The 27,847-nt window shown below is 35.5% G+C and overlaps 1 protein-coding gene across 1 annotated transcript in view; it reads left to right on the top strand.

Annotated features, from left to right (window-relative positions):
• Positions 1-27,001, top strand: part of REEP3 (receptor accessory protein 3) — a 378,566-nt gene extending 351,565 nt beyond the window's left edge. The window contains exons 7-8 of the mRNA XM_053692267.1: positions 10,332-10,480; positions 13,719-27,001. Of these exons, the coding sequence (XP_053548242.1) occupies positions 10,332-10,480; positions 13,719-13,775 (206 nt within the window). The 3' untranslated portion in view covers positions 13,776-27,001. The remainder of the gene's footprint in view (positions 1-10,331; positions 10,481-13,718) is intronic.
• Positions 27,002-27,847: the final 846 nt, after the last annotated feature.

Raw genomic sequence — 27,847 nt, forward strand, 5'->3', positions numbered from 1 at the left:
AAGCAAAACAACTTTCTTTCTTTGTAGTTGAGGTTTTACTGCTCTTTGCTAAGGCTTCGTCAAAGATTTTTCTTCTATGGTAGTTCAGGGTTATCAGCAATTAACATTGCAGCCACTTGTACTGTAGGCTTTATTTCTTTGTTTGCCAGTGCTTTACATTAGCACGTATTAACTGCAGTTTATAATCATTGCGTAGTAGCAGACAACACAGCAGAGGGCTGTTGTGCTTGTCTGAGTAACTTTGTACACAGTCAACCATCCTATGTCATCAGAAATTATCCTGTGCTGCCCTACATAACACTTTCTTTTAAAGTTAATTTATTAGTACAGTAGTACAACTATGCCCCATGCAAAGACGTCCACTCCAGATCGCAGACTATGTCGATTTAAGATTCCTGCTAAGTGGCATGAAACCAGAGATTGGGAAACTGGTATCACTTCATCAAGTCTATCCATCCGGTTAACAAGAGCTGCTGGTTCAATGCTAAATACGGAGAGCGTATTGTTCTCCGCATTCTGCGATGTCTGTCGGATCAGGTCCGACAGACATTTGATAAATTGGCCTCTATATATACACTTAACATATATCTTGAAATAAACATTATATTACAGACAATCTGTCCGAGTTGGACTGGGACTAAAATTAGGCCCGTACATTTTAAAGCAGGACATCTCACTCTGACCTCCCTCCCCCATTTTTATTTAACCATACCATAAAAATCACAAGTATTATGTAGTAGTTTGATTTACAAAAACATTTAAAGTTTGTAACACTGTTCTGTTACTGTATTTTGGAAATTGGTTGCCATTACATAGTAAAAAGTGAAATGTAGTTAAAAAAATAGAAAAGAAACAGAAGTTCACCATTAAATAAAGAAGAACCGCTTACTGCTAATCAGCCTGTGTAGTCACAGTCACTTAAAATAAGACACTTGTAATCACACATAAGCTGCACTATCAGAGAGAAATAATACAGAGAGACATCCACAGGCATCTACATGCACACACCAGACATCCACAATCATAGAAAAACAGGTACCATCAAGAGGAGGTCCCTCCCCTTCCACGCCAGAGACTATGCACTTGCACAAGTTTTTTGTAGACCGAAAGAAAAGTGTTTCTTCAATATGAACAGCAATGCATCAATGCATATTTCTTACCTACCCAGGTGTGATGCTGTCAGAAGCTGCCACACACCAATTCTGCACTTAATGTAACATCCATCAGAGAAGACAGCTCTGCAGGGAGCCAGTTAGCTGACTAACGTGCCAGCCATTTTGAGGAGAACCATTTTGATTAAATGCTAGGGGGCGGGACCTTGCCCTGAGCCAACTCACAGAAACAGTATGCCTTATGGTCAGTCCGGGCCTGGGATCTGTACACTAAAGAGTAAGAGTCCAAGGCTTCTGTTTGGTCATCCTTATTAAATGGGAATTAAACACTTTGAGAGTGAAATATAAGATGTTTAATTATTTTGTCTAAAAAAAAGTGTGCATAATACTTTGATTATTTATTTTGTCCCCTTTTTCTCTAATTTAACTCTGAAATCTATTGCCTTTTCAGTTCCCTTGAGTTTTCTCTAAAGTGATGGGTGTTGTTATGGTCAAACCTAAGTGTCACTTACCTAATCTCTTCTCCTAATAAATGTGCAAACAATGACTTTGTGTAGGGTGTGTGTAATACAGTAATGTTAAAGAGACAGCAATGTAAAATAGTTTGCATACTTGTATCTATCCCAGATTGTCCTCTGCAAAAGAGATTATATCAGGAAAACAGGAAAACATAGGTTTCAAAAAGGTACTTTATAAAAAAAATAATTATTTCTTTGAGTTAAACAACTTTAAAATGAAAGTAAACTTTCATGAATGAAAGCCCGTTTTTTTAAATACTATTAAAAACAGGGACACTTTCATTCATCAAAGTTTAGAAAGCAGCCATTTTGATTAAAAACTCACCTTTCTTCTTTGCACAGCCAGAGCAGCTTCCCACACCTGGAGATCCTCTCTTCACACGTCATCAATGACTAATCCAGCTTCCTCCAATCACGGCATAGCCTCAGGCAATGACTACCCCGGGGGAAAGCCGTGATTGGAGGAAGCTGGATTAGTCATTGCTGACGTATGAAGAGAGGATCTCTGGGTGGGGGGAGCTACTCTGGCTGTGCAAAGAAGAGAGGTAAGTTTTTAATCAAAACGGCTGCTTTGTAAACTTTGATGAATGAAAGTGCCCCTGTTTTTAATAGTATTTTTAAAAAACGGGCTTTCATTCATCAAAGTTTACCTTCACTTTAATAAAACAAAACAAAAATGTACATAATATTCTCATGTTAATCTTTGCTTTGACAACATCATTATAATCAGCATGTATTTACCATTTTACATCCTTTTAATAATGGGGACCATGGTCACCAGGGTTAGTATGGTAGGAACATCAATAAAATTGGAGATGCAGGAATTGTCCTTAAAGGGATACTGAACCTAAATTTTTATCTTTCACGATTTAGATAGAGCATGCAATTTTAAGCAACTTTCTAATTTACTCATATTATATTTTTTCTTCTTCGTTCTTTTGTTATCTTTATTTGAAAAATCAGGAATGTAAGTTTACGAGCTGGGCCATTTTTGATTCAGCATCCTGGATTTAGCCACCAAACAGCAAGTGCTACCCAGGTGCTGAACCAAAGATGGGCTCGTAAGCTTACATTCCTGCTATTTCAAATAAAGATACCAAGAGAACAAAAAAAATTGATAATAGAAGTACATTAGAAAGTTGCTTAAAATTGCATGCTCTATCTGAATCATGGAAGAAGAAAAAAATGGGTTCAGTGTCCCTTTAATAACCAGTAAGCAACTGTTTTTTTACAATCTGTTTTGCACAAAGACATCTCCCAACCTTTCCAGGGGTGATTTTTGGGACAGATCTTAATAGCTTTTGCCCTTCTGTGCGTTAATGGCAAAACTGTGTGGGAGGGATAGGATTGCTGGGTTGTCATGGGTGGGACTGGTTGGAGTAGGGTTATCCATAAAAAAACAGGATATCTGCCTTGGTTGAAGAAGCTGCACAAGTATGTATTGCCCATTTCATAACAAGTGTAATAGCCTCTATATGCACAATATATCATTTTGAGTTTGATGTCCCTTTAACTTAACTCCTCCTAAAATGTATTGATTAAATTCCTTTAGATTTTGACATTAAATTAATATATTCCTCTAGACATTAAAGCAGTTAACCTCTAGGTAATATGCTGAATATAATGATTTGGAGTTTAACATGCAATTACTACATGGTGATTAACTATAGTCAATGGACTGTAACAGCTTTATATACTGCAAAGGGTGCTAAGCTGATAATAGGTTTTCTTACTCCGATCCACTTCATACTTTCCAACTGGTTACTTCAGGACCATTTAAGCATGTCAATCATCTCTCAACACAGGAACAAACATTGTGCACAAGCTATTGCTCCAGGATGTGTCCATCGCATATTACCTAAAAACTAGCTGCATGGAAGAGTGGCATCTTCGTACCCCTTAAAGGACCATTAAACTCTGTCATATACATGAAATAACATCCTAAAATACATTTGCACTTGTATTATCTAGCACCTGTATTAGTGGACAGTGAAACACCTCATAACATACATGGAGGATTTCCAGGATAGGAAGGTTAGAGGTCTTGTGGGTAGGGCTGCCATCTTGGCTTTATTAACCTGGACAGTTATGAGTTACACATGAGTTACACATACACATACAGGGTGTGCAGAGAGGAACACGACTAGTGCTGTCCATGTGCTTTTTAGAGGCACAGTACATGTTCCTATCTGCACACCCTGCAGCATGTTTAACTCATAACTGTCCAGGTTAACATGTCTGAGGTGGCAATCTTACTTGTGGGTATTCAGCATTTGGCGGGTCCTTCAGATTCGGCTCCAGAACGAATGAAATGGGGGGGCATTTTTTTTTTCACGAGGGGGCACACATTTTTTACAAAGCATGTATGAGAGTCAAAATAAGAACAGAGTGAGGGGACATCCCTTACAAGAGAAATAAAATAAAATAATGCTACACTGACAGTGCAATTACCACACGTTTCTACTCAAATACACTTGCAACAGAAGCATCTGACAGAAGCACTTTTAATCCATACTGCACTGAGACTATAGCGGATATATCAAGCAAACGCATAGAGAGAGTAAACTACTGGTTAATGTAATCAGCTGGTAATGTTAGTAAACGACATAAAATATGCGTGACGTGAAGATATATTAGCATCAGGAAACCACGTGTTTTGCCTGTACAAGGTCGTGAGTGACCCGCTATGCCAGTCACAGGCTCAGAGCGAATGCTGCCCACCTGCCCGGTGGGTATATAATGCCGGCACAGAGCAGGGTCAGAGCTCAGTTAACACTGTATAATATGGTAAATAGAAAAGCTTGGGACTTACTGTGATACAGCAACCGGTGTGCGCCTCTGAGGGCCGCCATGTTTATGTAAAGTGGACGCATTCCATTAGTTAGTGTGCTGCTGCTGTCGGATGAGAAGGACTCCTTCCCCTACTGCTTGTTTTGTTGGCCCAGTGCAGGCATTGGACTGTAACTTGAGCACGACACGCATATAGGCTGGACAAGAGGTTGGCATTGTATAAGGAACCACCCAGTGTGTGTGACTGGTATAGATAGACACGCTATGCTGGGAACACCTACTGCGTGTGAATGCTATATACACACTATAATGGGAACACACTGCGTGTGACTGCTATATACACACTATAATGGGAACACCTACTGCGTGTGACTGCTATATACACACTATAATGGGAACACCTACTGCGTGTGACTGCTATATACACACTATAATGGGAACACCTACTGCGTGTGACTGCTATATACACACTATAATGGGAACACCTACTGCGTGTGACTGCTATATACACACTATAATGGGAACATACTGCGTGTGACTGCTATATACACACTATAATGGGAACACACTGCGTGTGACTGCTATATACACACTATAATGGGAACTCCCACTCCATGATTGATATGTACACAATTTGCTGAATGGTTGCTGGTATCATTTGTGAACTGTTTCCATTGAGTGACTGGTTTTCAAAGTTTTTTAGAATGTTTACAGTTCGGGGCTGGTGTCAAAGCTACCCTAGGTGAAGGCGCATTGCGTGTAAGAGATTTATTCTATACAGTCTCCCTGTAAGAGTCTGGTTTGCACACATTGTGCAGGGAACAATTTCTGTGTGTTGCTTGTAAAAGGTCAGCATCATTCCACTAAGAAAGTGATAGACACACAATATGCTGTGTGAATACCCACTTGGTGTGACTGGTATCATAACTAGGGTTACCACCTTTCCAGAATTATGACACACTTATTTATACAATAACAAAATTATTTTTTTGAGGGGGCACAGCATTCCATTTGGGTGGGCATTGCCCGTCAATGCCCCCCCTTGGAGCCGACCAATAAACCAGGATATTTGCCCTAAAGGTGTGGGAGGGCCAGTGGACAGGATGGATGAGAGATCTGTCACAAGCATAAATAATTTTTTTTGGCACTGAAATATTTGTTTTTAAATAAAAAAATGAAAACACCATCATTTAGATGCAGAAAATAAAACATGATTTTAAATCAGAAGAAAAATATATATTTTATAAATGTACTATATATTTTAAAATATTTTTAAACTAAGTAATCCCTTTATATAATTATAAAAATATAAACATAAATTCACATCCCAGTATCCAGCTTCTACTAGTTTTGGCTTTTTTTCAACATTTTATCTTCCATTTTTGGAAATTATTCTATTCCAAATTCAACAAGTTAATTGTTTCTGAAACACAGACTTATAGACCCTTAAAAGGACTTTAAACATCTCTTGCTTTTGTGAAAAACTGTGCTTGTCCGACACTCCCTAGACAGGCCAAAAATGCACATTGTGTAACCTGCAAATGCTGGAAATTAAATAGATGATCTAGGCAATTGCAGTAACCTTGACCTTTCTAGGGAGTGTAGAACAAATTACAATCTTAATACAAAAACATGAGATGTTTAGAGTCCCTTGAAACAATATTCTGTCTTTGAGTAACGTCTGTTCTGCTACGGACTTATGCACATGCTAGCCATGTACAGTATACCATTACTGCTATAGAGAATATACCTGACTAGCCTTACATGACACCTTATATGCATATATGGAGTGAATAAGCATCCTATGGGCTCACTGTAATAAAACACACTAAAGTCAAGATTAAACTTTCATGATTCACTTAATTTTAAACAACTTTCCAACTCACTTCCATTATCAAAATGTGCACAACTTTTTTTTTTTTAACCATATTTATAAGATTTTTCAAGTGTAAATACAGATGCCCAAAAATTCAACATTTCAATAACAAATTGTATAAAACAAACAATAAAGCAGTAAATTACTATAAGATCTTCAGCTAAATGTAGCCAACAATCAGCAAGTGCTACCCAGGGTTCTGAAACAAAAATGGTCTGGCTCCAAGCTTACATTTCTGCTTTTCAAATAAAGATACCAAGAGAACGAAATGATAACAGGAGTAAATTAGAAAGTTTCTTAAAATGGCACGCTCTATCTGGATCATGAAAGAAAAAAATTGGGTTAGTGTCCCTTTAAAGGGGCAGTAAACTTACATACTAATGTTATATAATTCTGTACATAGTGCAGAATTATATAACATTAGCTTACCGGCACATTTATACTTTCAATTATTTCAGAGAAATTGTATGTAAAAACCTCATTTTACCAGAACGCTGCTCCTTGCTCTACTGAGAGGGTCTGGTTTTTACACAGCGCATTGCGGCAACACTATCTAGTCACAGTGTGCCCGGTCGCACCATTAATGTAGCTCGCTCCCGCTCTGGTCTATTAGCAGGAGCGAGCTACATTCATTTTAATGGCGCAACCGGACACACTGTGACTAGACAGTGTTGCTGCGAAGCGCTGTGTAAAAACCAGACCCGCTCAGTAGAGCAAGGAGCGGCGTTCTGGTAAAATGAGGTTTTTACATAAAATTTCTCTGAAATAATTGAAAGTATAAATGTGCCGGTAAGCTGCACTATGTGCAGAATTATATAACATTAGTATGTAAGTTTACTGCCCCTTTAAGTCTCAGTGTATTCCCAAAATTCAGAGTTAAATACGTTATAAGAAGACAAAATATTACACTTACACGAAAATGCAAGTAAATGTATACCCTCAAGGCACGTGTCAACTTACCTACCTGGAGTACCCACAGAACAAGCGCAATCTTTTTATATGCACACTTTCTGAGGCACCAGCTCTATTGAGCATGTGCAAGAATTCACAGTATATACATAGATGCATTTTGTGATTGCCTGGTGGCTCTGAAGGGGGAAGGAAAATTAAACTAACTTTAAAAATTGTGAGAAAAAAAGTCTACTACTCATTTGAAATTCAGACTGTGCATTTGCATTGTCTTTTTATAATGCATATGTTGATTATGCAGCGCTACTATATTTAATTGTACTTTAGGCAGCGGATCAAGCAAGTGCTTGTGCAATGGTACATCCGAGCAGCGGATCTACAGTGTCTGTTGTCTACTCACTGCAAAGGCGAGCAGTCAGGTTCTCAAGTTCGTCCTCCCATTAAAGGGACAGTCTAGTCAAAACTAAACTTTCATGATTCAGATAGGGCTTGCAATTTTAAACAACTTTTCAATTTACTTTTATCATCAAATTTGCTTTGTTCCCTTGGTGGTATTTTTGAAAAGCTAAACCTAGCTAGGCTCAAACTGATTTCTAAACTGTTGAAAACCACCTCTTAGCTCAGAGCATTTAGAAAGTTTTTCATAGTTAGACAGTGCTAGTTCATGTGTGTCATATAGATAACATTGTGCTCACTCTCGTGGAGTTATTTAGGAGTCTGCACTGATCGGCTAAACTGCATGTCTGTCAAAAGCACTGAGATAAGGGGGCAGTCTGCCGAGGCTTAGATACAAGGTAATCACAGAGGTTAAACATATATTAATATAACTGTGTTGGTTATGCAAAACTGGGGAATGGGTAATAAAGGGATTATCTATCTTTTTAAACAATAACAATTCTGGTGTAGATTGTCCCTTTAATACATATGTGTTTAACTTTACTGTCTCTGCAGAGTTACTAGCTCGAGAATTTAGTTTCCACATTAAGCCATAACTGTTTTATAGCATCAGTGTTTACATTCCTCCTTTGTTTTATAATGAATGAGAAGACAGTGGTTGCATTTATATTCTGCATTTATCTGCTTTCATTGTTTAAGTATTCTTACATGAACGTATTTCTATGCATGCTCTTGATCTGTGGCTGTGTAGTATGTGTTAGAGTTTAATTTACAATATAATAAAAGCGGTTATTGAATCAAGTGCTAAGCACACTATTGGTAATAAACTGACATTTAAATGGCTATTGTTTGCAGTTAGAAAGAAGACATTAATATAATTGTAATATTTGAAATGTGACACTTATTTGAAACTCTGACATATATTAATTTGTATTATAAATTCATTTGTGCCAAAAATGACTGAAACACTTAAAGGGACATAAAACGCAAACTTGTTCTAACATTATATATGAAAGCAGTTAAACAAGTTAAAAATATGTTTTGCATGGTAAAAAAAGGTTTAAGGGACATTAAAGTCCAAATTAAACAACTTTACAATTTACTTTTATCATCAAATGTGCTTTGTTCTATAATTCTTAGTTGAAAGCTAAACCTAGGTAGGTTCAAATGCTAATTTCTAAGCCTTTGAAGGCCGCCTCTTATCTCAATGCATTCAACAGTTTTTCACAGCTAGAGGGCATTAGTTCATGTGTGACATATAGATAACATTGTGCTCACACCTGTGGAGTTATTTAAGAGTCAGCACTAATTGCCTGAAATGCAAGTCTGTCAAAAGATCTGAGATAAGGAGGCAGTCTGCAGAAGCTTAGATACAAGGTAATCACAGAGGAATTTTTTTTTATTAATATAACAGTGTTGGTTGTGCAAAACTGGGGAATGGGCAATAAAAGGGATTATCTATCTTTTTAAACAATAATAGTTGTGGTGTTTACTGTCCCTTTAAGTAAACACTGAACTTACTCTGATGAGCTGCAGAAATTTGAGGTAAAATATATTTTTTTACATAGAAATGGCTCTTTAAATTCCTTTACAAATATTCATTTGTCAAACTGTATGGCATTTTATGGCTAGATTTTCTTTTTTTTTTGATAGGGTTAGAGCAACATAATATAGTTCTGTTTTTTTTGTTTTTTTTTTAAATTTGGTACAATGAAACAAAAACAACATTCTGTGCATTGCCATAAAACAGAATAAGTTATTACAATTTGCTAATTCTCACATTCTTACATTGCATACAACATAAATGGTGCATATATTTTCCTTACTGTCTGGTCCAATTTATTGGTACTTCACTTGATGTAATGTTTATTTCCCGACTTGACTACTGTAATAACCTACTTACTGGGCCTTCCTCTTTCCCGCCTCTCCCCCCTTCTATCCATCCTAAATGCACCTGCCAGGCTAATCCACCTCTACCGTCGCTCTGTATCTGCTGCACCTCTCTGCGAGTCCCTTCTTTGGGTCCGCAGTCACAGCAGAATTAAGTTAAAAATTCTCAACCTTTCATACAAAGCTCTCACCAACGCCACTCCCCACTACCTATCCTCTCTATAAACAAGTATAATCCAGCGCCCCCACTAAGATCCAACAATGACCTACTCCTTGCATCCGCGACTATCACCTCTTCTCATGCTAAACTGCAGGACTTCTGTCGTGCAGCGCCTACCCTCTGGAACACTCTCCCTCGTGCTGTCATGCTTTGCCCTAATCTGTCTTCCTTTAAATGCTCCCTGAACACTTTTCTGTTCAGAAAAAGCCTATAACCCAACTCAATAATAAATTAATTTCACTTACCTAACAACATTTCCCTCATCTAACTCTGTATTAACATCTTTCTCAATCTTGCAGTCCTCACCTCCTGCTTCTCAACCTCCTACCCTTCTAGATTGTTCCTATGGGAATAGGGCCCTCGATTCCTCCTGTATGTGTTTGTAAATTGTGTCCTGTCTCTTACAAGTTTTATAACATTGTTTTATCTAAATGAATTGTACCCATGGACAGCGCTGCGGAATATGTTGGAGCTGTATAAATAAAGTATAATAATAATAATAATAATATTATACAATGTGAGCTAATACAAAAATATGGGTACAATCAAGAAAGGCCCATTATTATGCTGATCTGTTTCATTTTAATGAACTTATCTTTTCTTTTATTTCTTATCTCAAGCCTACAGCGGATTAAAAAGAGATTCTGCTGACGACAAAACAGATGAAGATACAGAAGGGGCACATTCAGATGAGGAAATATATTCCCAAAAGGGACTTAGAAGATCCCAAAGTATGAGATCAGTTAAAGTTGTCAAGGGCCGAAAAGAGGTAATTTATACATTTCCTTTTATATGTATTAGTAAACACAGCTGGTTTCTTTTGGCAGCAATATATAATCTTAACCATAACACAACTTATAGTTTGTATATGTTTTGTTAAACCATAACTGAACCAGAGATTTTTTTCCATCACTCCATATGTTCTCTCTAAAAACATGCTGCAATTATTTTAAACGTACATAGCCGTGCTGTATTACATACTATTCAGGGGTGGAGTAAGCAGTCGGGCAATAGGACCTGGATCGAGGGCCCGGCTCATAAGGGGGCCTTCAGGGTGGGAATACTGGGTGCCCTGTAGCTAGAGTAGGGATTGTGTCCCTGGTGTAGGGGTCTGGTGCCTGGATAGGAGGTCTGTTCTTCTGGGGGCCCTGTAGTGTGGGGTTGTCTTCCTGAAGGGAGTATCTGTTGCTATGGGGGCCCTGGAGTGTTGGGTCCCTGTCCCTTGATGTTGGGGGCCCTGTCCATAGAGATCTCAATCCACTACTGATAGTATTGAATTCTTTGTTACCACTCTATTTTTTTTAGTACTTCCCAAACGGTGTAAAGCACCAATACTGGAATCAGGTACATGTGGAAAAGGGGCTACTGCTAATACCCCTTAATACCAATTCTAAAAAGTCCACAGCCCCATAATAAAGCAAATAGTACTTTATTAATTCATCTTGGTACAAAGTATAAACTACAAAACAAAGTTTTGGCCTTACACCCTTAATCATGCTTATTCACAACATGTGTACACTGCTTCTTATAACCCTGTCTCATTAACCCCTTAATAACCAACATCTTCAAAAATCCTACAGTATACCACCATCTAGTGGTTCATTTTATTTGAAATTAACATTTTTTCACTATTATACATAATAAATGCAAAGGGGCCTATTTATCAAATGTCTGTCTGACATGATCCGATCAGCGGATCATGTCCAACAGACATCGCTGAATGCGGACAGCAATACGATCTACGCATTCAGCATTGCACCAGCAGTTCTTATTAACTGCTGGTGCAACGCTACCCCCTGCAGATTTGCGCACTAGCAAGGGGTATCAATCAAACCAATCGTATTCGATCGGGTTGATTTCTGGCGATCGCTGTCCGCCTCCTCAGAGCAGGCGGACAGGTTATGGACTGCTGCTACATAATTTGTGTTTCTGGTGAGCCTGGAGGCTCGCCAGAAACATGGGGCTTTAAGCTCCTTACGGAGCTTGTTAAATATGCCCCAAAATATGAAACACAGATAGGATGCCTCAACTTTTTCTTACACAATTTTCTTAACCAACTTCTTTTTATATCCAACCATCTAAATTAAAGGAACACCGTCATAGCTCACTCTCTATTGAGTCTCTTAGGGACCATTGCTTCCAATTTGTGAATCGAAAAGGATTCCCTCATTTTTAACATAAGCTTACTATTGCCCCCTCTCCTGGGCCTACCTACACTCTCAATGACCTGCCATCTAAGCAGGTGCACACTATGACCAGCTTCTATAAAATGACCGGACACAGGTGCTGTTGTGTCATTTCATATAATATTAGACCTATGTTGGCTCATCCCGTCTCTAACCTTCCTAAAAATTTCACTTATATAGAGCCAAGAACACAGACATTTGATTAAATGCACTACATAAGATGAATCACATATATAATACCTATTATTAATCTTACATTTCTGTCCTGTCTGTGGGTGCAAAAATTCTGCTCTATTTATAACTGCACTGCAACTGGCGCATCCTAAACAGAGAAAACTGCCAACATTTATAGTAGTAATATAACCTTGTGCCCATGTCATTTTTTTAGAAGAATATTTGAAAATGCAATATATATATATATTGCATAAAATTACCATGTTAGGATGTCAAGAGTTAGAAAAATCCCAAATCATCCAAAAACACTTTTTTTTCTAAAAAAAAAATATATTTTTTTTTTAACTGGTGAAAAATGTATGAAATATAATTACAAAATAGCATCTTCTGCAGTCAATTAGTACTCCAATTTAACTCCAATATTTCCATTCATATCAGAAAAATGCCTTAACAGAGAAAACTTATCTATACTGTATATATTTTGTAGCCAGAATAAAAATATTGTCTCAAATAATTAGTCCTCTCTAACTTTTGGCACTGAACTGCATGAGATGCCTTTTTTGTACTTGTTAAAACATTTTTGTGACACATTGCAATAGATTCACATTTTTGATTCCAGCTTCTGCTGTTTGGACTGTATGAGCACCTTAAACGTTCTGATGCTTTATATGCACACAGTGGCAGTATAGAGCTGTACAAATCATGGTTCATATTGCTAGAGAAAATTTTGTTGTCAAAAAGCATTTTTCTATATGTTTTGTGTCTTCCTTTCTACAAATAATGTACCTGCATAATGAATGTCTGCTTCAAAAACCTGTCTATGGAAAGTGGAAGTATATGTAATAGAATATTTATATCAATAGGTTAAACATGGTTTGCTGTGACACTGGGGCTGAATATTTAGCACATAGTTTTTGTTATATCTTTTTCTTTTCAGTTTCTTTTTTTAAAAGGTTATGTATGTTTAGTTTTTTTTTTACTTTTCTGTATTCTTAAACCTTATTTTACCAATATTTTTGTTTGTTCTTCCTTTTTCTTGATCATAAAAATTAAATGCAGTCAGGATTAAAGTTAGTCATTTGATATCTAAAATCAGCTTGCCTGCATTATAGATAGCAACAATCATTTGTTTAAACCACCTTAACTGGCATGTAGAAATGGTAGGAGTCTATAATTTAGAGATGACCTTTGATTACTTGAAATGTTATTTAAATAAACATATTTTGTCTGTGATTATATTGGATTACAATGATATCAGAATCTACCAAGGAAAACCTGCACAACTCAGAAGTCCACACAGTATTGTAACCTTTATAATATACCCAAAAAATGTTCTTAAATTCACTGTGTTTGGGAAAGATATGGTAAGTGAATACAGGTTGTTTTTTTTTGCATTTATATGCTTTCCTTGTCTGCCAGAAATAATAGGCACAACAGAAAAAGCCATCAAGGGTTAATGTGGCCTACAGATTAACAGTTGCTCATCACTAGACTAATGGCTATAGCAAAGTCTAATAACATACTGTTTTTTTCTTTTACTATGATGAACGCAGTCTATATGAAACTGTAAATTTACACAATTCTGCATTACACTTGACTCATAATGGACAAGTCAATCACACACTATTTTTCCATTCTTTTCTATAGGTGCGCTATGGATCCCTGAAATATAAAGCTAAAAAGAGACCACAGATATATTTTTGAGTAGACATACATAGTCAAGATGCAAAACTTCACACCATATTTTGGAAACTGAACATTTCAGCACCAGCATTAGTATTCAACACATGGATGATAGTTTGTACCTGAGATTTATTCTGTGGGTGATGTGTTTTTATGTAAATTTTTCTGTATTTTACTTTATGATTACAAAACACTGCTAAGGTCTTATAACATGTGTACTCAAAAGATAGATTGGAACCTACCAAGAGATCTTTAAGTGTTTACCAGTTGATCTCAAGATTGTTCTGCAACTTTCCATTTTCCACTTAGTTAATAGTGCTAGTGTTTAGCACAAGTAGACTATACATATGAACATGGCCGCTATTGAAAAAATAGGTTTCTTTCTTATATGTCTTACTTTAGAAAATAAAGTGTGCACAATCAGTATCCATTTGTTTAGCAAATGTACAACTAGATCACACTGATGAACTTTACAAAAAAGTAGATTCCATTTCACCATGGGCACCACTATCTTATAATAAGAGTGATGTATATGAGACCACTTAATATGGGAAGGGATTGTTATATTATGGATCTACAAACAGATATGTATATACAGAAAATTGTATGGTGAAGGTTTTGAAGATTTGTAAAATGTATTGAGGGTTTTATAAATACAGTATATAATTATATACTGTTCGCCACAACAATTGACACAAAAACAGGAGCCTTCAAACTGCCATGTTGGTTTGTCAGCAAATCTAAAAATGCAAATATTTATTTTATACCACTGTAGAACTATATCAGTACTGGTGGCTATACATCCTTTGACTACTGTATGAGGTACAGACACTTAAAAGATAAGAACCTACTACATAAATCACTCCCTTTCCTGTTTGAGTAAGTTCAGTTTCTATATATTAGGCAGGGAGTGGGAGTTGTTGAAAGTAGGAGCCTTTTAAATCTTGCAAATCTGTCCTATTGCCAGTTACTTACAAAGGAAAGGTTTTTACGCCAACTTTTGTATTGTTCAGATGAAAGGGTTTACATTTCAGCTAGACTCTTAATATGTTTAAACAGATTTTTCTGAAGGCTCGTCATTCCAGTTTGTCATCATCTTCTAAAAATCAGGTTATTTTATGACAACAAAGCTAAATAATTCCTGCCTTCACTTTTCCATAGATCCAAAGCATTACAAACGTCTCCACTTTCCACGTTGTTGTATTTCAAATTATTGGCTGTTCCCTTCAGTATAGCTACTGCTCCAAGGACCTTTCCTACATTTCTAGTAGCTGGTTTGGCAAAGATCAGGTCTAAAGGTGTATCTAGCCCACCTTATCTGGATGAAGTCTTTATCAAAGTCTTAGCAGTAGAGCTGGCATCGTACCATGCATCCAATGGGATCCAGTTACTTCATACATTTGGAAAGAAGTTAAGTCATTAATTGAAAAGCTCTCTAGAGGAATCAAGCCAACACCATTGCCATTTAATTATTTTGTGTGCAGGTTTGGCCTGAGTATTCCTTCCAGAGCCAAAGATTTCAAAGACAGGGATTTTTAGCATATGCCACTTCCTTATGTAACAGATTGTATGGTGCTGGATTTTATAGCATCTAGTTTGGTTTTAATACCATTTGCACAATGTCACGACTCATAAGATTATTGCACCTGGGCTTCCTGTCCCATAGGATTAACCATTTACCCAGATGATTAATCAAATTTCTAAAGTGAGAAGCAGCCTCAATTTTTTAGTTAGCCACATGAAGGTATTTAAAGGAAAGGAGTTTTCTTTAACCACATTAGACTGCCACAGGTTCTAGCTTCTTTTGCTCAAAATTCAGTTTAGGGTTATTTGAAGGTTTAGAGAATGTTGTTTCCTAAGTAGTCCTACTTTCCCATAAATATTTTGAGCTTATAGTATTGACTCTGGTTCTAAAGATCTGGGGATGCCTTTTATATCAGCTGCATGTGTGTATCAAATCAGCTGCAGGTAATTGCAGAAATCTATCCCTGGGAAATGTCTACACTTTATTTTCCAGGTCATCTGAACTCTCAGGAAGATTTTTGAAGTTGTCAGATCTGTTTTAAGGATATATTTTTTAGTCATTATGGCAACAAGGGAATACTGCTAGGTTACATATCTTTTACAAATCTAAATATGCTTGCACTGAAAACTTGCCCACTGCATCCTTGAGTCTACATAGTAAATGATTCTTAGGTAAAAGCATCACATTGTGAATAAAGCACAGACATCAATTTGTCACATAGGTTAAATATATTGGATCTATCCTCAAAAGTGTGTTGCACCACTAAATCTGTGTGCACAGTATGCCTCCCTGTCACCCTGCAGACTGCCCTTTGCTCCTCCTGAAAAGCAAATAGAAGCCTTCAAAAGATCTTTAAAAACAAGTGACCAATATGGAACAAAGACAATTATCAAACATATATGGCATGTGTTTCTCAACGGCTAGCATTGTTTAACCAGGCAACAGTTGTAACAACAAAGTTGTGTTACAAGATTTGGACCATATATTCATATGACATGAAAACATACATTTCCTTTATAATTGTTTATCTTTTAAAAAGATTTTTAGATTTAGATTTTTCCCCCCAGCAGAATTGTGTTGTTTTGAATTTAACCTAGGGTGAACATGTGACATTCAAACAGCAAGCAAACCTTAAAGGGACATAGGACGCCAGTTTTTTTCCAGCTGATGTTCCTTTACTATTAGCCTGCAGCAAAGCTGCATGGTCCGGACCACACAATTTTTACTTGCAACAAGAAGCACTAAGCTCTCTCCCCCACCTGATTATGCAGAGCTATCTCCATCTCCTATAGCAATAGTACATGCAGGGAATTGTAGTTCCCAATCAGGGAACAACAACAGGCTTCATGTTATTATAGTTCTTAGATGCTTGTTGTAAATTACTAAGTCCGATTTTTCTTTTTATTCAGAGACAGAAAAGGGCCAGAAAGTGTTAAACATTTCTTTAGCCTATTGTTTTTACTCAAATGGCTTATAAACATAGGGAAAATGCAGTTATGGATATAGCTTCATAGATCTGTTTCAATGAAAAATGACCAGTCATGTGATACATCTAGCATACTTTTACTAAATTCCATTCATTTAATGTGTTTGTGTTACATATTCCAGCTTTATTATTGTCCTACCAGTAATGATATGGTTTTATGAGTATGTGGGAGAAATTCAAATTTAAATTTATGGATAAACATTTTAATAAGAGCTATATCAAGACCTGTCCTGCTTGGTATAAATCTTCCTGATTCCTGCTCCTCAAAGTTGTTGTGGGGTCAAGCACAGTTAATCTCCATTTCTGCAAATAGGTTCTTGCTTGGCTAAGTGTGAACTGACTCAAGCAGGAAAATGCTGGGTATCCAACCATTAAGACTTAATACCTATTTCAGTATTCAGGGTCAATATACCAATCAGTACGTATATGGTTCTACTCCAAGCATAAGGACATTAATGCATCAATAAGTATAAAACTGCTTATAGATTAGTTTTGAAAATATATTTAAAGGGACACTGAACCCAAATTTTTTCTTTCATAATTCAGATAGAGCATGCAATTTTAAGCAGCTTTCTAATTTACTCCTATTATCAATTTTTCTCTTGCTATCTTTATTTGAAAAACGAGGGCATCTAAGCTTTTTTTTGGGTTAAGTACTCTGGACAGCACTTTTTTATTGGTGGATGAATTTATCCACCAATCAGCAAGAACAACCCAGGATGTTCACCAAAAATGGGCCGGCATCTAAACTTACATTCTTGCATTTCAAATAAAGATACCAAGTGAATGAAGAAAATTTGATAATAGGAGTAAATTAGAAAGTTGCTTAAAATTCCATGCTCTATCTGAATCACAAAAGAAAAAATTTGGGTTCAGTGTCCCATTAAATACATTTAAGATCTGTTTAGAATTTATATAGACTGCACATATGAATTTAGTCAAAAAAAAGAAGAAAAAAAAACAAAGATAAAAAGCAATAAAAAACCAAAACAAAATATTATACATCTTATCAAATATACCAAAAAGCTTAAAATAATCATCAGAATTCAAAAGGTTTTTGTTTTCTACAGCCCTTTTGAATAAAACCTGTTTATGTAAAATAATATGTGTGTTTATCTTTGTTTGCTAGACACATAGCATTTGTATGCAGTTGTCTTTTTGATATTCTATACTTTTTTGCTGCTTGCTCTTTCCTTTATACTTTTTTTTTATTTTTCCAGTATTAAAGTTTTGTGTTCTTTTTAATCTTTTGCATTGTATATAGCCCACCTTTAAATTTGCTTTAAAAAAAAAGTGTTTTGAAGATTACAATCGCTGCTGGCAGTGGAATGTGCCTCAGGGTAGAATTTTCACATGATTAGTACATTTTACACCAGAGTCCTATTTTGACACTTATGGTAATTTTTTACAAATTTGTGTTATTAATATTTACTCAAAGGTTATTTATTTTTTTATTTTATTTCTGGTTGCATATAACTGTCCTGTTAAGAGAAATATATATAAACAAAAAACTCTTAACCAGTTCACAGTATATTTTTCGATTATGACAAAATGCTGTACTATTGTAGTCCACCATGTTTCTCAGTTTAAAATATATTTTAAATTCTAAAATGGCTTTTCTGAAAATTGCTGTCGTTCTGTTTCTAGCATTTGTATATGGGTTTACATTTTTGAATTATAATAGATGTATTCACTACAATAAGTATATATATATATGTATATTTATTGGGTGTTTTGATATGATGTATAGCTTGTTTGCAACTAAGACTCTATTTTCTGTTTAATAAATTAAGAAATAATCATTGCGCTGACATTATGAGATCAGAATGTTGTGCAACGTTATATATTTTTATGCTATAAATCAATTTTATAAAATGTATTTGTATGTGATAACTTGTCAGTCTAAATGTTATGGCATTTACTTATATTTTCCAGTGGTTTGAAAAGCCACAATTGTCTATTTAGTCTGCAGACTATAACAACCAAATGCACTTCATAACAAAATTAAAAGCAACTTTAATGAGGCACTAAAGGCAAAATTTAAAGGGACAGTCAACACCAGATTTTTTTGTTGTTTAAAAGACAGATAATTCCTTAATTACCCGTTCCCCAGTTTTGCATAACCAACACAGCTATAATAATACATGTTTTACCTCTGTATTTACATTGTATCTAAGCCTCTGAAGACTGCCACCTTATTTCAGTTATTTTGACAGACTTGCATTTTAGCCAATCAGTGCCCACTCCTCAGTAAATTCACGTGCATGAGCTCAATGTTATCTATATGAAACACATTAACTAATGCCCTCTAGTGGTCAAAATGCATTCAGTTTAGAGGTGGCCTTCAAGGTCTAAGAAATTAGCATATGAACCTCCTAGGTTTAGCTTTCAACTAAGAATACCAAGAGAACAAAGCAAAATTGGTGATAAAAGTAAATAAAAGTAAATTGGAAAGTTGTTTAAAATTGCATGCCCCATTTGAATCATGAAAGTGGACTTGACTGTCTCTTTAAGTATTTATTACTGAATCTATGAAAATATTGATCAACTTATTTCAATACTATCATGGCTCATTTTTACTCTCTTTCAGTGGTGATGGGGGATCACTGTCAAGTGTTCAGTTGGCTATATACACCATGAGTTAGTATAAACAGCAACCAAACATATTTGCTAATGGTGTATGTACATGCAAGGCAAATGCAAACAGTCTGTGGACCATCTGGACAACGTAAACAGATTATGCTATTTGCAGTGGAGTGTGGGAAATATAAAAACACAATTTACTGCAAAATATTTATTTAAAAGAAAAGGGTTCATGGCATTTTCACAAATTACAAGTCCTATTATCTGAATTTTGTCTTAAGTGCCTATTAAAGGGACAGTCAACTCCAAATTTGTTATACTTTAAAAAGATAGATAATCCCTTTATTACCTATTCCCCAGTTTTTCACAGCCAACATTGTTATATTTATATACTTTTAACCTCGACAGCTCCCTGATCACGTGACTATTTATTTATTATCTATTGACTTGCAATTTATCCAATTAGTGCTGTGTCGGCCACAACCCACTGGCGTGAGCACAATGCTATCTATATGGCCCACATGAACTAGCAGGCTCCTGCTGTGAAAAGCTAATAAAAAGCATGTGATAAGAGGCTGTCTGTAGTGGCTTAGAAATAGGCAGCAATTTAGAGGTTTAAATGTTATAAAATATATTTATATAACAATGTTGGTTGTGCAAATCTGGGAAATGGGTATTAAAGGCTATCTTTTTAAACAATAACAATTTTGGTGTAGACTGTCCCTTTAAATGTTGGGAAACTCGGTATCTGTATGAGTTTATCTATTGGTATCTGTTACTGTAAATAGTGTTTTCTGATAAAGCTGTATCTACCTGATGATAAACTCTTAAAAGTGTATTTCATAATAAAATTGCCTATAGCTGTATTTAAAACCAGGTCACCATCATAAAAGTGTCCCTTTTGGGCATACTAGATGTGTAATTAAGTGTCCCAAATTATTGCTGCAGCATCTGTTTACCCTCAACAATAAAGCAATAATAATCATAAATCATATTACCTCAGTATCTGCACATTATGGGGACAGCATTTTACTCTATTGTGATTTTGCAATACTTTTTCTAGATACCTTTTACCAGCTGTAAAATCGTCAGTTTGAAATGTTTTTTTTTTATAAATCTATGAACCAAAGTGCCTATTAACAAATATCAAAATGTGTGATCACATTCAATACATTGCTCAGAAACCTAAATAACAAAAAAGGGACAATGTTCTTATTTTAAATGCAATAAATGATATACTTACTCACTATTATCAAAGCATTTATCAAGATAATTTGATAACAAAAAAAAAGGTAACACCTACCTTAAAAGCTTTAAAAGGCAACCAGTAGAGACCTGACCAATTGGCATGTCTCATGAACATAGGAGGAGAATATCATATTGCTGCTTTACATCAATCTTTAGAAGTAATGTCAGCTTCAGTGGCCTAAGATGTAGAGACTTCCTTTACGGAAGTTAACACTGTTAACACTAGTGACACAGGTGTTTTCATCACCCGATAAGCTCTAATAGTACAACAATCTAGTCTTTATTGCCTATATAATATTGTTGTGAAATCACCAGAAATCTATCTATTTGTGTTCATTGTTTTGTCTGTTGAATACAGCTGTTAGACTCCTTAAAACATTCTCTGCCAAACATTAAGTATATTGGGAGGAAGAAAAAAAAAGAATCCTCCTCTATAGGCAGGAATTGTATTTACAAGAGATTTACTCTATCTTGATGAAAGACCGAATAAAAATGAGTGGCAAAATAAAACAATTTCCTCTGCTACTTATCTGGCTTAGGTAATAAGCAAAAGAAACAAAGGGCTCTGTCTATCTAGCGCTGCGGAATCTGTTGGCGCTCTACATATAACCGATAATAATAATTGCCGCTTCAGTGAAGTGCATGTTTAAATGGACAGACTACTTACATTTGTTATTTTTTAAAAAGAGAGATAATCCCTTTATTACCCATGCCCAAGTTTTGCATAATGAGTTATATTAAAGGGACAGTTTACTAAAAAATGTTCTCCCCTTTAATTTGTTCCCAATGATCCACTTTATCTGCTGGAGTGTATTAAATTGTTTACAAGTATTTCCATTACCCTTATATTGGCATTTGAATTAGTTTATTTAGCCTGTGTTACCCCCATCCATCTTCAAAGTTTTTGGCCTCAAGACCAAGCTGTATTAACACAGCCAGTAGAAGGAATTACATTCCCATTGGGTTATATAAGAGATAAGGTAATAAAATGTTAATTTTCCATTGTTCTCTCCAAGTATTGGTGATTTTTTATGGACAGATATAAGATAAAGAAGCAGGTATATGTACACAATGTGATAAAGTAATGAGATCTGATTATACCTAAAAGCTCAACCCATTTTTATTAGGTTGTAGCTTCAAAACACAAAATCAGCTAATTCATATACACAAATAAACCTTAAAAAGCAAATCTCATACATTGTATACTCTGCATCTGGTAAAAAATGTAATTCAAAACACAAGGGAAAAACAATTTTATAGTATACTGTCCCTTTAATATACTTTTTACCTCTGTGATTACCTTGTATCTAAGCCTCTGCAGACTGCCCCCTTATTTCATTGCTTTTTACAAACTTGCATTTTAGCCAATTACTGTTGACTTGTGCCTACAGTAACTGCACAAGAGTGAGCACAATGTTATCTATATGTTATCTATATGGCAAACATGAGCTCGCATTGTCTGGCTGTGAAAACCTAATAATATGTACTAAGATAAGAGGCGGCCTGCAGGGGCTTAGAAACAGACATTTAGAGGTTTAGAAGTTATAACGTATATTAATGTAACAATGTTGTAAAATAAGGGCATTATCTATTTTTCTAGACAATAAAAAAATTCAAGTTTAAGGCTGGAGGAAATGAGATTTAATCACCAACAACAAAAACAAATTTTCACTGTAAGAGCAATGAAATTATGGAACTCATTACCTAAGAGGTAGTAAATCCCAATACCTTAGATACATATTTAAATGGTTTAGATACATTCCTGGCTAGAAATAGTATTCCGGGATATGATTGCTTGTGTTAAATGAGTCACCTTTTTAATGGAATTAATTTAAGCTCAATTGGAGCTTTTTTGTAAGTATATTAAGATTTGTATAGGTTGAACTCAATGGACGTCTGTCTTTTTTTCAACCTCATCTACTATGTTAAGTAGACTGTCCCTTTAATCAAGAAAGCCTGCAGCCATAAGAAAAGAAACAGTGGCTTATAGCAGTGTTTTTCAACCAGTGTGCCGTGGCACACTAGTGTGCCGTGAGAGATCCTCAGGTGTGCCACGGCAGACTGACAACAGTGTGACATATTTTTTAAACTTTGCTTGTTTTTTACTCCCAGTGCAGGGGTAGTTTGTAGGAGCATGGCATAACAGCACAATACATACAGTATGTGTGTGTTTGTGTGTATGTGTATATATATATATATATGCTGTATTCGGCTACAATGTGTGATTTTTTTTTTACATTTTGGGATGCTGGTGTGCCACAGGATTTTTTAATGTAAAAAAGTGTGCCACGGCAAAAAAAGGTTAAAAATCACTGGCTTATAGAACTGTTGTCTTCCAAACTGTCCTGAAAACAGGAAATGGAAAAAAAGCTTGGATGATTAAAGATTAAATGGCTTCTAATGAGAGTACGAAATGTTTTTTGATTATTTTTTTTTAATACATATTTTTCTCACAATTTATATCTGGACTTGTATTTATAAACATATATGTATGTAGAGGTACTATTCTTTTTAATGATACGCAGTGTAATATTTTATAGTGACGCTATATGCAAAGTTAATACTGGAATTACTAATCTGCTGTATTATCATTAGCTCTTAGTGGATACATAAGAGTAAAGTGAGTTATTCCTTTAGAGGAATGTTAAATAATTTGCTCTATTAAGAGATTTGTAATGAGATTAAAACTCTAAAGACAACTCCCAGCAATAATTCCCAGTGTTCTGCACATGTGCATACTGACTAATATACAACAGGAGAATTCATTTTCCTTAGATTGAAAAGATTAATGGTTTAGCATTAAGCATATCTAAACTAAAGATTAGTATAAACTTTTAAGAGAGATATTTTTTTGTTTTCTAAGATCTTTTTATAAATTATAAATGCTTAAACATACAGGGACGTTTATACGTGTAATAGCAAAATTATCTAACGCTTGTCTTTAAAGGGACACTAAACCCAAATTATTTCTTTCATGATTCAGATAGAGCATGCAATTTTAAGCAAGTTTCTTTTTTCTTTGTTCTCTTGGTATCTTTATTTGAAAAGGCAGGAATGTAAGCTAAGGAGCCATCCCACTTTTGGTTTAGAACCTGGGTAGTGCTTCCTGATTGGTATCTAAATGTAGCCACCAATCAGCAAGCGCTATCCAGGGTGCTGAACCAAAAATGGGCTGGCTCCTACTCTTTCATTCTTGCTTTTTCAAATAAAGATACCAAGAGAACAAAGACAATTTGATAAAACGAGTAAATTAGAAAGTTGCTTAAAATTGCATGTTCTATCTGAATTATAAAATATTTTTTTTGGGTTTAGTATCCCTTTAACTATATGTTTAATCCCTGCAAAGGGTGTTAAACACATACCTAAAGGTAAGCATTAGCCAACCAGGAGAATAAGCAGCAAGACATTCACTAGCGGTATAAATTCTTAGTCATTGATTCTCATCAATTGTTCTGTATTTATTTTTCACTTAATGTGTTTGCAATGACTTATTCCAGCTGCATAATATTCAATGTATTGGGAATAGTTAGTTTAGGTTTAGAGAGAGAAAAAGATAAGATAAGGAGATCTATGCTTCGTGCTGACTCAGCCCACTTAAATGGTCATATTTTTGAGAACTATGGGTTGTAGTGTTAGTGAGCATAAAACAGCCATTTTAATACAAAAACAAACAAACAAAAAACAAAAACCTAAAGATTCAATTTCCCATACATTAAATACTCTGTAGCTGGTAAAACAATGTATTGGAAACACATTAGGGTAAATAAAGCGTCCCTCTAACTATGTGCTACAATCTTTTGTGGGGATTTAAGTTACATTATTATTATTATAACAGGCAAAAAGTAGTACAAGAGTAAAATTCCTTAGATTTTACTATTGCACTTCTATGTCCCTATAAAAAAATACTTCTACCTCTCAAAACTGTTTCCTTGCAACCCAGGAGTTTTACATTGTCTTCTAAAGGACTTTGTTACTCTACTATAGACAGATTTGCATTATTCAGTAATCATAATAACAAAAAATCTGAGCTATGGATATAACATCAAAGATCAGATGAGCTATTGCTGTTTTGTAACCGTTATGGTGCAATAGATTTTATCCACAGAGACTGTTCCTACTGTACATTTTAATTTCAAGACTTTTAGTGAGTGATGGCCAAGTTATTTAGCATGCAGCAACCATACACAATAGGCAGTTGAGCGGTAATACTGTAATTAAACTTTTACCCTGCAAAGGATTAAAGTGATGTATCAGAAATAATCAGCGGTCACAAAGTAAGTGCAACGACTAAATAAAATGTCACTTCCTTTTTGCTACTGACAAACACCCAGCTAAAACAAAAAAAAAATAATACTACACAATTCATTTGCTATGAACCTAAGTGCACATCACTTTATATTTATTGTTGTTCGCACAGCAAATGTTTGAAATGTTTAAATTTTTAGGTTCTAAGTAGGTATGATATGTGCAGAATTCTATTTAAAAAGGTATCTTTATTGCTAAAAACTCAAATGTAAACCTGATAACATCTCACCTGCTGGTGCTTACGTTCATAAATGTATAAAAAATGGTAAGGAGTGAGTCTATGGGGGACACACTTTAGGTCTGGCAATCTGGAGCTAGAGTCTTATGGGTTTTGTAGAGAATGACCAATTTGAAAAAGAGTTTGGGCAAGCCCACATTTCTTAGATACAGATTGTGGTATAATTATAGCAAGAAGGAGCAGCAGGACTGGATAGGATTGTCAGGTGTTTAGTATTTTACTGAACAGTCTTGTATTTTAATTGGCTGTCCAGCAAAATTATATTTAAAAATATGGGACACTTAATTCATTGATCTGAGGCCTAAAGATGGGATATATCTGGAATGGGCAAGACCAGCTTAAGACATTGTGCTGCCTGGGTCCAAGGATAAATGACTCCCTAAACTCTTCATCCACTACAATCTATTCCTAACCAGTCAGCAGTCTTGAACATTACATTTCAGCAGATTTCAATTTTACATGATAGTATGCTGAGGTCCATACAGTGAGACTTATTTGTCCTAATAACCACTATTAACTGGAATGTGCTACCCCTATGTGCCACCCCTTTCAAATGCTGCCTGAGTCCCATAGTTTCACCTGGTCCAAGTAGAAACATCCCTAGTCATGGGTCTGATCTGAGACCTTATGGAGGCGTTAAGTGTCAGAGATCTTATATGAGATTCAAACTCACAATTTAGGATTCTCCTATAAATTATGGTACAGTTGGCAAGATATTTTAAGGTACATTAAACACTGAATATATTTCATGCACCCCCTTCTAATTATGGTTGCCACCATTTTGGAACCTATGTTTCACTGCAGGTATCTAATGGAGCATTGCTGCACGTGTGCAAACTCATTAGCGCTGGAATAAAGTGTAAGCTAGATTTCAACATGGTGGCAAACATGACTACAGGGAGACGGAGGATAACCTCAATTATATGATTTTAAAATGTGTTTAACCCCTTTGTGCTGGTACAATAGTGTTAACATCAGAACAGTCCTGATGTAAACACTATTAGTAAAAAATGAAATCATGCGATTGTTGATCCAATCATGTGATTTGAAGTCCGGGATCAGATAATGGGGTACTGCCCAAGCTGCTAGGCACGCGACCTCCCCCCCCAGGCCGATTCTTGACTTAGTCAAAGGGGGAAGCTGCAGGACACCATATAAGGTAGGACATTAAAGGCGTGAAGGGGTTAATGTTTAGTGTCTATTTAAATATTAACACAAACTAATGGCAATTGAAACATCATTCACTTTTTTCATGACTTTCTTGGAATTCTACTAGTTAAGTAGTATTTATTAGGATTTAGTGTGATGGAATGTGAAGAATCTTCTTACATCAACAAATGCAGTATGGGAGCAATATAAACAGTGCTGGACTTTTTTTTTTAATAATTCTTGAATTTTTGTAATAGTAATTAACACAAATGGCTGCTTATTAAGCAATGAAAATGCAACAAATAATTACAAGTTGAATCTTTTTGTAAATTAGTGTAATAAAATCTTCAGGACAAAAATACATTGTCTATAATTTAATTGATTTAGATTGAACATAAAATGTACAATTGCTTATCTTATGCTGAGTATAACTGTGTTCTACAATAATGTTTAAGATTAAAATGTGTTGGTGTTGCATTTTTCTGTTTTTGTTGCAGGGATAAAATGCATTGTCTTGTCTCTGTTTTATACACACAATACCTAACACATTCTGTACAAAACATATTTGTATAATTTATTTGTCATTTAAAAGCATCTTCACTTAGATATGTACAAAATGTTATCATTTTTTTCTAAAGTTGATCTAAACAGCAGTGGCATGTTGTTTTATAATAGAACATTGTAAAAATAATAAAAGTTACTTTTATTCCCTTGATGTGTCTCAGTGTCTCATAATTTCTTAACTCGCCATTGGATTTTGATATTTCTGTATATATTTGTTATCTTATAGCTGAAAGAACATAAAAGTCAGAAATAAACTTTCATGATTTAGATGGATCATGCTATTTTAAGATACTTTTCAATTTAGCTCTAGGGGTAGATTTATCATGGTGCGGACGGTAATGATCCACGAATGCTGTTGGCATTTATCATTGCACAAGCATTTCTTGTGAAATGCTTGTGCAATACTGCCCCCTGCAGATTCACGGCCAATCGGTCGCTAGCAGGGGGTGTCAATCGACCCGATCGTATCCGATCGGGCTGATTGCTGTCCACTGCCTCAGAGGTGGCGGGCGAGTTAAGGAGCAGCGGTCTTAAGACCACTGCTTCTTAACTCCTGTTTCCCGCGAACCTGAAGGCTCATGCGGAAACAGGTGCATTCGGCTCTATTCAGGCAGTGATAAATCGGCACCCTATTATCATATTGAATTCTTTGATTTGGTACCCCTTGTTGAAAAGCATACCTAGGTAGGTTTTAGACACAGCAATTTAGCACTGAAAGCTAGCTGGTTGCAACGTACATATGCCTCTTGTCACTAGCTCACCATATGTGTTCAGCGACGTCCAAGTAGTACATAGTTGCTGGAGATTACTTTAACTATCTGTTTTGGGGCGGAATTACCTTTGGTGCAGCAGGTGCTGTGGCACCAGGGTCAAAGTGTTGGGGGTGCCCATAGCAGACATCTATCATCTACTATCTGTCTATCTACTCAAAATTATTATACCGAGCATATATATTAATACTATTGCTTTCTACTGAGTTATCTTTACAGATCTAT

Source organism: Bombina bombina, chromosome 9, assembly GCF_027579735.1.
Source record: "Bombina bombina isolate aBomBom1 chromosome 9, aBomBom1.pri, whole genome shotgun sequence".
Classification (NCBI taxonomy): Eukaryota; Metazoa; Chordata; class Amphibia; order Anura; family Bombinatoridae; genus Bombina; species Bombina bombina.